This window comes from Delphinus delphis, chromosome 14 (genome assembly GCF_949987515.2).
Source record: "Delphinus delphis chromosome 14, mDelDel1.2, whole genome shotgun sequence".
Lineage (NCBI taxonomy): Eukaryota > Metazoa > Chordata > Mammalia > Artiodactyla > Delphinidae > Delphinus > Delphinus delphis.
This window is the reverse complement of record NC_082696.1, coordinates 37,833,672-37,848,364: the sequence shown is the minus strand read 5'-3', so window position 1 is coordinate 37,848,364 and position 14,693 is coordinate 37,833,672. Positions and strand designations below refer to the sequence as shown.

The window sequence follows — 14,693 nt, the reverse complement described above, 5'->3', positions numbered from 1 at the left end:
TATGGAATCTAAAGGAAAAAAAATGGTTCTGAAGAATGTAGGGGCAGGACAGGAATAAAGACGCAGATGTAGAGAATGGACTTGAGGACACGGGGAGGGGGAAGGGGAAGCTGGGACGAAGTGAGAGAGTGGCATGGACAAATACACACTACCAAATGTAAAATAGATAGTTAGTGGGAAACAACTGCATAGCACAGGGAGATCAGCTCTGTGCTTTGTGACCACCTAGAGAGGTGGGATAGGGAGGGTGGGAGGGAGTCGCAAGAGGGAGGAGATATGGGGATATATGTATATGTATAGCTGATTCACTTTGTTATAAAGCAGAAACTAACACACCATTGTAAAGCAATTATACTCTAATAAAGGTGTTTAAAAAAAATTGCCACAGTTACCTAATTATTTATTCACCTGTAGATAGTGCTCTTGTGCATTTTGGCTTCTAGATCAGTGTTACGTAACAACATAATTTTAAGTGAGTTCCTACATGATTAGAAGACACATTTGCCCTTTTGGTAGTGTAGCAAAGGATTAAAAACACATCGGAGGTCCCTAAGTAGACTCAGAATTCAATATGCCACGATGTAGGGTGACTATCAGGTAAAAAAATGCAATCCACCCTCAAGTTTATAATTTAGCTTCTGTTAAACTATATGAGGCAATTTGCAAAGTACTGACTTTCAGTTTACCCATTAGAGCTGCTTCCACCTGTGCCTCTCCTCAAATTATGCTGTCATTTCTCAACTCATTAGCTCAAGGACATACAAAATAAGCCATCACCTTTCACTGATTTTTCTCAAGGGGAAATTGTGTTATTGCATTTAGTTTGTGAATCTCTTTGCCCCACACTTCCTTAAAATTATCCTGTTTTTATCTTTCTACTATAGAATTACAAATAGCAAATCAAGGCAACCAAACATAATTCCTTTTCAGAAAGGATTTCATCCTATTCCAAATAACTTTCTAATCATTGAACAAGATGGCTATCTTTAATATTCATATAATAACTCTTAGTTGGTAACTGATTAAAGACTATTAAGAAAACATTCCTAGCAATGCAAATTCTTTATATTGACCTAAAAAGAATCTTCTGTATAAAACTGGAAGATAACTAAGCCAGGAATTTCTCATAATTGAGTACTCTGATGCTAGCTCCTTCACAACTATTAGCACCTTTGCTCACTTTTGTCTTAGATTCTTGTTTGTTGTTAACTGGGGTGTGGTTTAGCATCTCTGTTGGAAAATGTTTGGGATTGTTTGTTCAGTCAAAATTATGGTGAGGGGTGCTACTGTATGGTAATTGTCCTGCAGTGTCTGGGAGAGGCTTTTCCTGCCCCAAATGTCAGTAGAGTATGTCTTCTCCAGCTTTGATTCCCCAGCATAGATCATGAGGGCAAGATGTTTATTTAATGAAAATATATCAAATAATTGTTTGTTAAATAAATGAAACTGGGGCTATTAGCATCTAGGGATTTTGGTGAAAAACTTCATTATTTGCTTTTCTTTTATGTTCCTGTCCTTTCATTTAGAAAGATCTTTCAAGTTTTAAGTTAAATTCTACTTCTTTTTAACAGTTCCTGGTCAACCAAGTCCATCTATTCTCTTGCTTCTCAGATTTCCCTGATAATCATATCTCATAACCCTAATTTGTTTATTTGTTATCTATTAATTTATTCTCTAGCTGTTTCATATATGTAAATATTGTCTACTTTAAATTTGAAGAAGAAACCAAAAAATCTATCTCACAATTTTTATATTTATAATTTTATCTGTACTTCCTTTAGGCAACTTAGAACTTCCGAACTTGTATCATATAGTTACTTATACAATTATTTCATCTTTCCTTGAGCACTAGATTTATATATATTTCACATTTCACCCTCAGACCTAACAAAGATATCCCAAATATATACAAGTAAGTACTTCTTAAATGAATGAACATCCTTCAAGATATCAGAAGTTTTGCCCCTCTGCATCCACAGTTGAATAACAGAGTGATGGGACAAAGATAAAATATCCTGTTCCAACTCTATGACATAAATCACAGCAAGATTCTTTCTGACCCACCTCCTAGAGTAATGGAAATAAAAACAAGAGTAAACAAATGGGACCTAATGAAACTTAAAAGCTTTTGCGCAGCAAAGGAAACCATAAAGAAGACCAAAAGACAACCCTCAGAATGGGAGAAAATATTTGCAAATGAAGCAACTGACAAAGGATTGATCTCCAAAATTTATAAGCAGCTCATGCAGCTTAATAACAAAAAGCAAACAACCCAATCCAAAAATGGGCAGAAGACCTAAATAGACATTTCTCCAAAGAAGATATACAGAGTGCCAACAAACACATGAAAGAATGCTCAACATCACTAATCATTAGAGAAATGCAAATCAAAGCTACAATGAGGTATCACCTCACACCAGTCAGAATGGCTATCATCAAAAAATCTAGAAACAATAAATGCTGGAGAGGGTGTGGAGAAAAGGGAACCCTCTTACACTGTTGGTGGGAATGTAAATTGATACAGCCACTGTGGAGAACAGTATGGAGGTTCCTTAAAAAGCTACAAATAGAACTACCATATGACCCAGCAATCCCACTACTGGGCATATACCCTGAGAAAACCATAATTCAAAAAGAGTCATGTACCAAAATGTTCATTGCAGCTCTATTTACGATAGCCCAGAGATGGAAACAACCTAAGTGTCCATCATCGGATGAATGGATAAAGAAGATGTGGCACATATATACAATGGAATATTACTCAGCCATAAAAAGAGACGAAATTGAGCTATTTGTAATGAGGTGGATAGACCTAGAGTCTGTCATACAGAGTGAAGTAAGTCAGAAAGAGAGAGACAAATACCGTATGCTAACACATATATATGGAATTAAAAAAAAAAAATGTCATGAAGAACCTAGGGGTGAAACAGGAATAAAGACACAGACTTACTAGAGAATGGACTTGAGGCTATGGGGAGGGGGAAGTGTAAACGGTGACAAAGCGATAAAGAGGCATGGACATATATACACTACCAAACGTAAGGTAGATAGCTGGTGGGAAGCAGCCGCATGGCACAGGGAGATCAGCTCGGTGCTTTGTGACCGCCTGGAGGGGTGGGATAGGGAGGGTGGGAGGGAGGGAGACGCAAGCGGGAGGAGATATGGGAATGTATGTATATATATAGCTGATTCATTTTGTTGTGAAGCTGAAAGTAACATACCATTGTAAAGCAATTATACTCCAATAAAGATGTTAAAAAAAAAAAATATCCTGTTCCAAAACACCTGGGTACTGACAGCCTGTGTCACTCAAAGATAGGGACCCATGCTAGAATCATTCTAGCCAAGACCTACAAGACATTTCAAATCTAGAGAGACTGGGCAGAAACTTAATAGTTAAACCTGTCTACCTAATTCAAGAGATAGCCGAAATGATCTGGCAACTTTCAAAACTATATTATTATTTCTAATACAACTCTTCCAGTCACTATGAACAAAGTCTCTAAAGGGTTCTGTGAACTTATTGCTTCAATCTAGTTATATCTAGATTAAAAATTCCTGGTCACAGCTTCTGAACCTCGGACTAAGGATCATGTCTCTTTATCCTTTCCTTGAAAAAAGCTTTTCCCTAGCATCTTTAAAACCCTCTTGCCTCGCTTCAGTGTTTAATTCATTGGCCTTATAATACACCTTGACAAGACCACCGGCCTATTAACACTAGTTCTTATAGTACTTAGAACAACACTGATCATAGAATTAATTCTTTGCAGCTGATTTCTCATTATTACCCTGAAGAAACTTATTTAGTGAATACCTGTCTCACAGTTAGCATTATCTCATTATTTCTTCGTGAACTGGAAATAGGGATCCATAAATACAAACTAAGCTCAAAGTGGAGTGTTTGAGGATCAAAAGCAACAATGGAAATACAAACAGTGGGAGACCACTTAAATAGGTGAGAAAAAACCCAAAAAAACAGGGATCAAAATAAACAACTAGTTTAAAATAAATCAGGCATGTGAGACATCCAACTTTTTCAATACTATAGCAATAGGGTCCCTTAACAAAAACAGGGGATTTTTACCAAATTTCTTAGCCAGGTAACTCCACACCTTGGTCACCCTAGGGTTTCATCCCGCAAACCACTAATTCTCAACTACCACCCATTTCTTTTTTTCTTCACCTCTACATTGAGCAAACCTACTCCTGATCTCCTTACCTCTTGGCCAGCCATTTCACCTTCCCAACAACGGCATGTGCACTGTAAATGATCAGAGTCAAGAACAGGACACTATCATTCTAAAGTTATTTTCAGCAAGTTTCAATGTGTGCTCACTGATCATAAGATATATGAACAATAGCATGACTTTGTTAAACCAAATTAAACACTCATCATTCATAAATCCTTACTGAAGTCATATGTTTTTAAATCTGTCTACTCTTAGTTTTTCTCTTTCCTGCTTGTTTTTTAATCTACCATATTAGAGTCAGCGACCTTGTGTTATTCTTCTTCATGTCCCCATTGTCTGGCATTCAGCCTGGTATGTAATATGTGCTAAAATATCAACTACAACTGAGCTTTCGATATGACCTATTGCTTTATACATCTACTTATAGGTTGATAGTTAATACCACGGAGTCTAAAATTTTGTTATATTTCAAATGGATGTACTTTGTTTGCTTTTCTCTAAATGCAACCCCTAATACTTCTACAGATTTAAATTCATAAGCATGGAGTTTTACCATCCTATGGTAACTTATAGATTTTATAGTACACTCTTTTTCCCCCAGGCAATTATACATAAGTTAAATAAGAATAACCACAGACAAAAATAATAGCTCTAGCGCTGAATGTCAAAGTGTCACTTAATATTTGCCATTTTTGTTGTGACATTGTATCAAATGTCTACCACAAACAGAAAATTCTCTTAATCACATGATGATTTTATTTTAAAAGGCAACAATAAATTTTCCAAGGAAACCTTGCTAAAAATGTATTTTGAAAGTAGTATAAATAAGCAGAAACTGATTCTTTCACATCCGCAAGCTCACTAATGCCCTCGAACATTTTTAAAACAAAATTTTAAATATTAAGAGCTCTTTCTTTCTTTAATTTTTTTCAACGTTTCAGTAACCTGTGTCATGGAGAGGAAATGATGCAACAAATGAGTAGCAAGGATAAAACAGGTCTATCACAGTGAGTTCTAGCCTCATGCTGTGTGAAAAACAAACCAAGTTTCCCCTGTACAAAGCAGGTTGCCAAACAATAATTATCTTTGTTCTTCTAGGTTGAAAGATTGTATCTTTAAGTTGTTTAAGGAAAGACCACATGCCGCAGCCCCTGTCACAGAAACTAAGTTAGAAACTATCTAAACGATATATATTTAAATGTAACATTCAACTACTTTATAAGAGAGACAGACTCTGTGGTTTATGAGGAAACAGCTCATTTACATCCCAAAGGATCTCTCAAAATCATAAATTCCATGAGCCTTTGACAGCTTGACTTCGGGCACGGAGATGTGGAGATGTTTGATCTTTAGAGAGCATAACTTGTAGAAAGAGAAGCAGGACTTTATTCATTACACATTTGCCAAGGATATTCTTTTCAACTTCCTTTGAAGATGGAAAATACTATCATTTTGGACGAGCAAGTTCATCTATTTCTGCATAACCCTCACTTGGGGCAATACATTTTTATGTGACATTCAAATAAGTGCTTTCTATCAGAAATTATGCATGGTATTCATATTATCCAGAGAAAATAGGAACTGGGGAGAGCAAAAAACTTAACTTTGATGGATCTTCCTAGAACTTTTAAGTTGAATAGAACCTAAACTCCATAAACTTGGAATTATTGTATGATGTTAATGCATAGTCACCAGATGAAGTTTTCCCCCTAATTTGCTCTTTCTAAATGTGTTACTTTAGATAACATACGTTTTTAAAATACATTAAGCATGTCCCCAAAGCGTTTCTTTTTATTTGAAGGAAGAAAAGAAAATAATAATGCTTTAAACTCTGTAAATATAAAACCAAAAACTTAGCTGGAAAATCTAAACTATCTATGCATTTTCTTTCAAACTGATATATTCAACCCAAAGGTCAATGTAGATGATTTTAAAATTGCTTAGTTGTACCATTTTAGGTTTCTCTCATCTTTAACATTGTTAACTGATTAAAAATGCAAACAGCATTGGAGGCTTTAACTCTCTAAGGATTCCTAAGCCTTTAGAATAATAGCTGGAATAGCCTCAATTCATTTTTGTATTGTAAAAGTAGAATGATTTTTAAATTACAGTCCCAGTGATGACCAAAAATAAATAGGAAAAAAATTAAGAAGTATTTAAGCTAACAGAACATTTTCCATGGGTACTGTGTGCTTAGAGATGGGCTGGGGGGAGGGTGAAAGAGTCAATATTACAAATAATAACAAAAGGAAGGAAAGGAAAAGCTATACGGAAAAGCTTTGTAATGAAACCCAACTAGAGCTAACACTACAAAGTAGCTAACACTACTTTCTGTCCACTTTCACTACCTATTTTGCATCATGGATGCTTTGAACAGCTAAAAAAATATATATAATTTGCCAATTAGCACGACCGTGTAAAAGTTGGAAAATTTCCTCTGGTCATATTATTCACTATTAACCGAGGTTAGCCAAATAGTGTATGTCCCCCCGCCCCAGACCACCTATGGTTAAGTAGTGAAGCTAGTGCTTAAACAGGATTTCTGACTTGAAACTCCACACACTTCCTACTTTATCACACTGCCTTTAATTATTTTAATGCTGACTTCCCTCAGTTCCACACTACTTTTTCTCTCTGATTTTTAATTAACTATATAAGTCACTGTTTTTCACACTTTCTTCTCTTTTCTAAATTCAACTTGACCAGTAAAGAAGATGATGTTTAGAGTCGGTCTGATCAGTTTTATGTAATATCTGCCTTTCAGCCTTTCAGAATTTCTGTGATATTTAAAAGACATATTTTTGCAAGACGTTGGCACTTAATAAACATGATGTTCCTGACCATAGCAATTTTTAGGATTATTTTTCTTGCATCATGTTGACTCCTTAGGTTTTTAATTTTTCCTCAGGTTTTCACATGGACCATCTCAAAAATGATCTGTTGCTCACTAATGTCTCTAATTAATGTCACTAATAATATTGAGAAATGTTATGAAACTAAGCAACAGATTCCCACATTATAATGAACATATTTGAAAATCATTATTTCCTGGTCTGTTGTTAGAAATGTAGATTTCTGGACCCCTCTGTCTAATATGAGCATTTTTTGGTTTCCATTTCAATAACTACAGACTGTTCAATTAGGGGGTAATTTGCACTTATGAATAAATTTGGTGGCCAGTAGAGTCACTGACCTTACATGCATTATAAAAATTGTTTTTCTTAAAGTTATTTACTTCACTACATCAGCTCTGTTCTTTTCCTTTCTAATTATTATGGAGAAGCTTGAATATTTGCAGAAGTAGACAGAAAATTATAATGAAACTCCATGTACCCATCATCAGTCCCAATGTAATCAATTCCTGGCCAATCCTACCCCACCCACACCTCATCTACTTTATTCTCTGGCATACTCTGTAGAAGCAAATTTCAAGCATATCATCTCATCCATATTTGAGTACGTGTATGTCCAAATAATAAGCAGTTTTAAAATATAACCACATATATACACTAGTATGTATAAAATGGATAACTAATAAGAACCTGCTGTATAAAAAAAATAAATAGAATAAAATTCAAAAATTCAAAAAAAAAAAGAATATAAGAATCTGGCTAAAATCCTTCTTTTGACATTATTTGAACTTATTCTGCCAAATAAGAAGTCTTGTCAAATCTTGACAAAATATGAATAAACTGAAAATGTGTTTGCTTGTTAGAAACATATATGCTCATTTTGGAACATGTTGGTATTTTTCAAAAAGATAATAAATCATTCTATTAAGAAAATAAAATAAAATATAACCACAAGATTATTATCCCACCATAAATATGATAATTTATTAATATCATCTAACATCCAGAGTCTATTAAATTTCCAATTATTTCATAGATTTTTTTTGTTTTTTGCGGTACACAGGACTCTCACTGTTGTGGCCTCTCCTGTTGTGGAGCACAGGCTCCGGACGTGCAGGCTCAGCAGCCATGGCTCACGGGCCCAGCTGCTCTGCAGCATGTGGGATCTTCCTGGACCGGGGCACGAACCGGTGTCCCCTGCATCGGCAGGTGGACTCTCAACCACTGCGCCACCAGGGAAGCCCCCTTTTCATAGATTTTTTAAAGTTTGTTTGAATCATGATCTAACAATTCTATACCTTGTAATGGGTTGCTCTGTTCTTACGTTTCTTTTCATCCACAGGATTCCTTGGCATCTCCTTATGTTCCTAGTAACTTATTTGAAGGAACTGGGTTGTTAGTGCTGTAGAGGTTACCATAGCCTGGATTTTGCTGACTGCATAATATGGTGTAATTTGTAACACAGTCCTCATCCTTCTATTGCTTGAAAATCCAAGGCGGTGTTATTTTTCTTTCATTGGTTTTCTTTTCTATTTTTCTTTTGCTTTTTTCCCTGTTTTGTTTTGAGTCAGAAGAGTCAGTTCTAGATATCATTTCTTTTTTCTTTTAAATAAATTTATTTATTTTATTTTTGGCTGCGTTGGGTCTTCATTGCTGTGTGTGGGCTTTCTCTAGTGGTGGCAAAAGGGGGCTACTCTTCATTGCGGAGCATGGACTCAAGACGCACGGGCTTCAGTAACTGTGGAGTGCAGGCTTCAGTAGCTGTGGCACGCGGGCTTAGTTCCTCCGCGCCATGTGGGATCTTCCCGGACCAGGGCTCGAACCCATGTGCCCTGCATTGCCGAGAGGATTCTTAACCACTGCACCACCAGGGAAGCCCTAGATATCATTTCAATGGTTGGTTATGTTTTGCCTTATATTTCACCAACATTTTGCCTTTTTGTGGCTTCCAGACTTTTACCCATGGGTCTTTGCATTGCCCTCTATCGCTACATAATGAGAAAATCCAATCTTAAAGGACCTGAGCACAAGTCTTTTCATTTCACTGTGCCTCTTACCATCATGGTTCTCCTCTTCTGAATGTACTGGCTTGTCAATGCCAATTTTAAAATGTGTTCCTGGGACTAAAAATGATATTCTGTCTGTGGTCATTGCTTCTCTTGATCAGGAGAACATAACCCAGAAGTGATTAAGCTTTGAATCTAGTGCTTCATCCTCTTCCTCCTCCCCTACCCCCAAGTCATCTCCACTTAGGCCAGAGTAGCCACTTCTGGTTTTGGCAAGATAAACACAGATATGGAGGTTGCATCTTCTCCTGGTCTTAATTTCATCATCTGTTGCTCTGGGTTATCTAACTTGTGTGCACAGTTATTAAACATTCTGGCTGTGAATTTAAAAATTTTTTTTTTTCTTGAGAGCAACGATGGGTATTCTTACGCAAAGCAGAGCAGTGCATAAACTAAATGACCATTTTTGCTCTAAATTTTGAACGTCAAACCCTCTCAAATGTTTGTGACAGAAGCAGTAAAATGTGGTTAAACTAATAGGAAAGAATTCCTTACATAGTACAATAACCCTTCTGAATCCTGAGGTTGTATAACAGCTTAGAAGTTGAGAGTTTGACATCACTTCTCTAACTTGAAAAAAAAAGAATTTCCTTTAACTACGTATTCTAGTAAATGCTAATTTAATTGTATATAGGCTCTCTACCAACTTGAACCTATTGCAGAAAAATTTGTATTTTCCTATATTCTGGAGGTAGTTGGACCCAGAGAACACAATTATATGAATGTTATTGTAAAACATAATTTGACTGTGTGTTAGTTAATTGGCAATTTGAAAACATTATCTATTTTACCAACTTTTTAAAAAGTCTCCATGTTTTTCACAAAGCTATTAAGAATTAACTAAACTTTACTGTCATCAAAATTACTCAAAAAGTATTTTTACACAGTGATATATTCTGTCAAATAGTTGATGAAATTGGTAGTCGAAAGTTCATATGAACCTCAGAAGGGGAAGCTAACTATGGCATTTGTCTAGGAATAACTGGGCCTCTGGAAAGAAGGCAGAAGGCTATTTATAACTCTAAACCTTAGCACTGTTTGAGTCAGATCCAGTCTGGGGCCTGATCTAACCTACCCAATGTAGCAGGGGCCAAACCAGAACAGGGGTCTAGTACAGGTCCCTCCCAACCTCTGAATTAACACCAGGCTGACTATTAGTCTCACGCAGCAAAAGGAAGTATTTAACATGCCTCTGGAGTCAGAGATCTGAGTGTGAATCCTAGCTACACCATAAATAGCTGTGTGAATTCAGGCAAATTTCTAACCTCTCTAAACCTCAGCTTCCTATTCCATAAATAGCAATAATAAAAGTATCTATCTCATTTTCCTGTCCTGAGGATTAAATGGTCATGTTACATTTGACATATAACGTCTTCTGAATAAATATCAGTGGTTATTATCATTATAATTATTAATTTATCATAGCTAGAATCAAAGATATTGTTTCCCTAAAGTCCTTTGGGGTTCAACTTTGTTCTAATTTTAGTTCATCTGTTACTCTGTACCTGAAACACAATTCCATATCTAACATTACTTCCTTTCTTCTGTCAGATGAAGTAAGCCAGCTTGGAATATGCACTGAAAATCTATGTGAGGAACTCAGGAAGGTTTACAGATATGCCGTGCATTATAGTTGAGTAAGCACCACAAGAAACATGAACTCTATCCTCAGACCTCCCCCAATTATCAGTGACCACGAGAGAGTTGTATAATCTCCATGACCTTCAGTTTTATAAAAATTGAGGTGAGGACAGTGGACTTAAGCTTTCTAAGGGGCTACTCCAGCTCTGTCTTAAGTACTACAAGGTGTCTGCTTGCTTTGTGATCAATGGATGAGAAGAATCATCAGTATATGTCTAAGGCTACTGATGCAGTGCTTACATTTCAATAATGGGGCAGCAAAAGAAATATAACAGATGAGAGGAAAGAATATTCCAGGTTGATGGAACAACTTGTACCGAGGCTCTGCACACAAGTACACCTCTTATAAAAGACTGAAAGAAGGCTATTGTAGCTGGCGCACAAAAAGTAAGAGTCACGAAGACAAAATGAAAGGTGTGTAGTAGAGCAGCATGCAAGAAACTTTGGATGAACACAGAGAATGACTGTGGTACTAACCTTAAAAGGTAAGCTCATCTGAGTTGTCAGTCTAATTATCATTTGAGAAATATGATTAATAAATCATTCCAGAAAAGGAAAAAAGTACATAACTAATGCGATGTTCAGATGACAAATATCCTATGAACTGTTAAGGCCAGGGAGTAGGAAATGCCCATCACCTAGGAACTAGATGGCGTTTTTACATTTTTAATTCATTACTAATTCAATGATTTTTTTTTAGAGGTGACAACAAGAGGTCTTCCAAGCACCCTTTAAACTCTCCACGGGGAGAAGACAGAAACATAAGTTCTATTCCATAATCTGGAATTTTCCTGTAAAAACATTTATGAATCAAGTGCGAAGGTCTACAGAGCATAACCCACAGGCAAGTGAAAAATGTTTTGGCCAAGTGACCCAAATCAGCTGGCAGTTCACGCCCCATGAAGAGGCAGGGAACATATTCACAGGTATCTTAATAACTTGTGCAGGGCTAAGTGAGACATTTTTACAGATAGCTATCTTTAAGACCATCTAAAGGTCACACGATGCAGCATATCTAAGGAATAAGAAAAAATGCTATTTATATTTAGTTAGCAAATTCTGAACTAAAATTGGTAAAGAGGAAACCTGATATCCTCTTAGAGAAATGAAAAAACACAAACTAGATTTAAGGGAGCTGGCTTCTAATCTTGGCAATACTGTGGTTTTGAGCAAGTCTCCAAATAAGAGAGTTACAGTTTCTATTTGTGCAAAATGGAGATAATAATGCTAACTTAATTGAATTCTGTGAGGTTTCAATAAGTACACACACATAAAGTCCTGAGCAAAATACCTGATACATAGAAATCTCTCAGTAATTATTTCTATTAATTTGGGGGTACTAGACTAAATTTCTTAGTGGAAGATGCAAGTAAGACAATTCTCTTTGTAAGTAGTGACTGAAAATCTTAAACTGTGAAATGACCATATGCCCATACTAATGTCTACCCAAAGAGCCAAAACCACACATTCTCTTTTTTCAGTTGTCTGATTAAAAACAAACCAGCTCAGCATTAGACTTGGAAGCTGTGGAGAGCACCACCTGTCTGATTTGCTTACAGCTGTCAGAAGCAAATTTTAGATCCACCTCCCAAATTTTTACCCCAGCTAGAAATGGATTGTGCCTGTATTCAAAACTCTTTAGTTGTCTTAAAGATAGCAAAAAATATATATATAATTATATATGTACATATATTTTGCATATATTATATTTGGGCAAAATGATTGCTATCATGGTCGAATAATAAAAATGTTTTAAGGTGTGGTACATACCTTTTCAGAATAAGCTTTAAAACAGAAAAGCATACAGCTTTTCAGAATAAGCATGAAAACAGAAAATATTTAATATAGATTCATCATGTAGAGGTAAAAGACATGAGTGCATGAAAAGAATCAGAATCAAAAGCTTAATTGCTCTATTTTTAAAACCATACTGATTTAAAGTGATTTTGTGCAATTCCAAACCTTGTCTCTGAATACCCACCAACATACATACAAAATTTTTAGGTATATAAATCTTATATGTGTGTGTGTGCATATTTATATACTCGAGTTAGAAAGGAAAACAAATTTAAGATCTCCAATTTGATATGTCATAAAGCAAAATGCTCAAAATCAGTTCTCTAAGTTTCAACATTAAATGCAACATTTTAAGTTCATCGTGGTCTCCAGCCTTGCGTGCAAACCTTGTAATTTTTGCTAGGTAAGATACCAGCCCTAACACTGCATGACCATAGCTATTTATAGAGGTATGGGTGACAACTGTTAACTAGTTGGGCCTTTGGCATCACAAATAGCAGTTTCCACATGCAAAATTTCAGAGAAACTTCTTTTCACTCCCCAACACACACATCTGACAGCCTCTCAGCTCCCAAACCCATTTCTTTGATCCCATATAGAATCATCCACCAAGAAAACTATCTAAAAGCAACATTTTAAGAGGACATATTGACCATCAATGGGACTGTCAATTTCCACCTTTTTCTTTTTTGTTTTCCTAGTTGATACTATTGGAAAATGCTAGCAATACCTTCAGCCGTGATCTCAGTCATGGTGGTTGGAGAAAGGAAAAGGCAGGCAAAAGTTCCGGTCAAGTGGCCCTTTGCAGAATAATTTAGGTTTGGAGAACTCTGATAGGGGGCTCTGTGTGAAAGCGTGAGGGCTCTTCCTTTTCCTGGCTGTTTCTGCTGCTCCTTTGTTGTCCTGTTGAACTTTGTCTCTTCTCTGCAGAGTTCTCCCCCCCTGGAAACAACCTGAGCCCTTTCCAAGCAGCACTTGTGGCTCAGGCAGAAGTATCAGCTTCGAACAAAAATAGCTTCATCTCCCTAGGACTCTTCAGCACTTTTTTTTTTTTGGCACTCTAAGGGAAACACACACACACCAGCTCTCCAGCCCCAAAGAGAGACAGGCCAAGAAAAGGCAAAGGAACCAGAAAGTACCGTCTAAGCCCCTACAGTTTCCCTAAGATAATTACAGATTTGGGGGTCTATGTCAGAAAACATGAAATAAAGAGTTGAAAGTAATCTTATCCGTGATAACTCAGATTTATTCTTAGTGCCCTTAAAGCTCAGAACATTCCTCATCCCCTTATTTGGTGTGGGGAGGATCCTGTAATGTCTACCCAAGGCAAAGGGGAGGGTAGTCTTGTCATTTTCTCCAAGTTGACTCCCTATTGGTCTAAATCCCTTTGGCAAGTGCAGTTATTTATATTGGGCTACACTTAAAGTGGCAACTATTAAATCCTAAGGCTTTCCTGTAGGAGATTAAGATCGTCCAAACACTGGCTAATAAGAAATATGCAATGTGAAGTTATATTGACACTTGAGAACTGATGAATTACTAGATTCTTCATTCTTTTTAATACTTTCATGAAAACAAAGTACCTGAATTTATCTATGTAAGTAAAAGAAAGGGAAGGTGGCATAAAGTTTGGAAGCCTACAGCTCATATTTTAGTAAAAGATTTCAACTTTTCTCTATTTCAACTTCCAAAAAATAAAATAAAAAGGATCATAGCAGCTAACAATTAGCCAAATTGGCTGATTAGCATTTCACCTTCCCACTACTAGACAGGTGTTAATGAGCAGAGAAATATTCAATAGCTGGCAGTCAGAAGGAGGAGTATCAAAGGGCATTGATAATCACACACTCTAGCCAATCTGTGAATAATCAGGGGTTGACTACACTTACCTTTTATTTTACTCTCATATTCAACCTAACAAATGTTTGTGGTTTAAACTTTTAGCCTTAACTTTCTGGCTTTGATTGTCAGAACCTCTTGAATTTGCATGGTACTTCAGAATCAGAAAACAAAGTCACACATGTTGTTTTAATATTTGAGACTCAGGAGAGTGCTACAACAGCTATTTCCTTTGCCTACGTGTTGGCAGCTCTGTATCTGCTTCCACAATTCCTACAACAGGAAGTGCTCATATACCAGCTGAATAA

General features: G+C 36.3%; 1 protein-coding gene across 1 annotated transcript in view; it reads right to left on the bottom strand.

The window, feature by feature from the left end:
- TRDN (triadin) overlaps positions 1–13,493 on the bottom strand; it is a 380,477-nt gene extending 366,984 nt beyond the window's left edge. Inside the window, exon 1 of the mRNA XM_069541367.1 lies at positions 13,277–13,493. Coding sequence (XP_069397468.1) covers positions 13,277–13,298 — 22 coding nt within the window. The 5' untranslated portion in view covers positions 13,299–13,493. The remainder of the gene's footprint in view (positions 1–13,276) is intronic.
- Between the last annotated feature and the right edge of the window lie 1,200 nt (positions 13,494–14,693).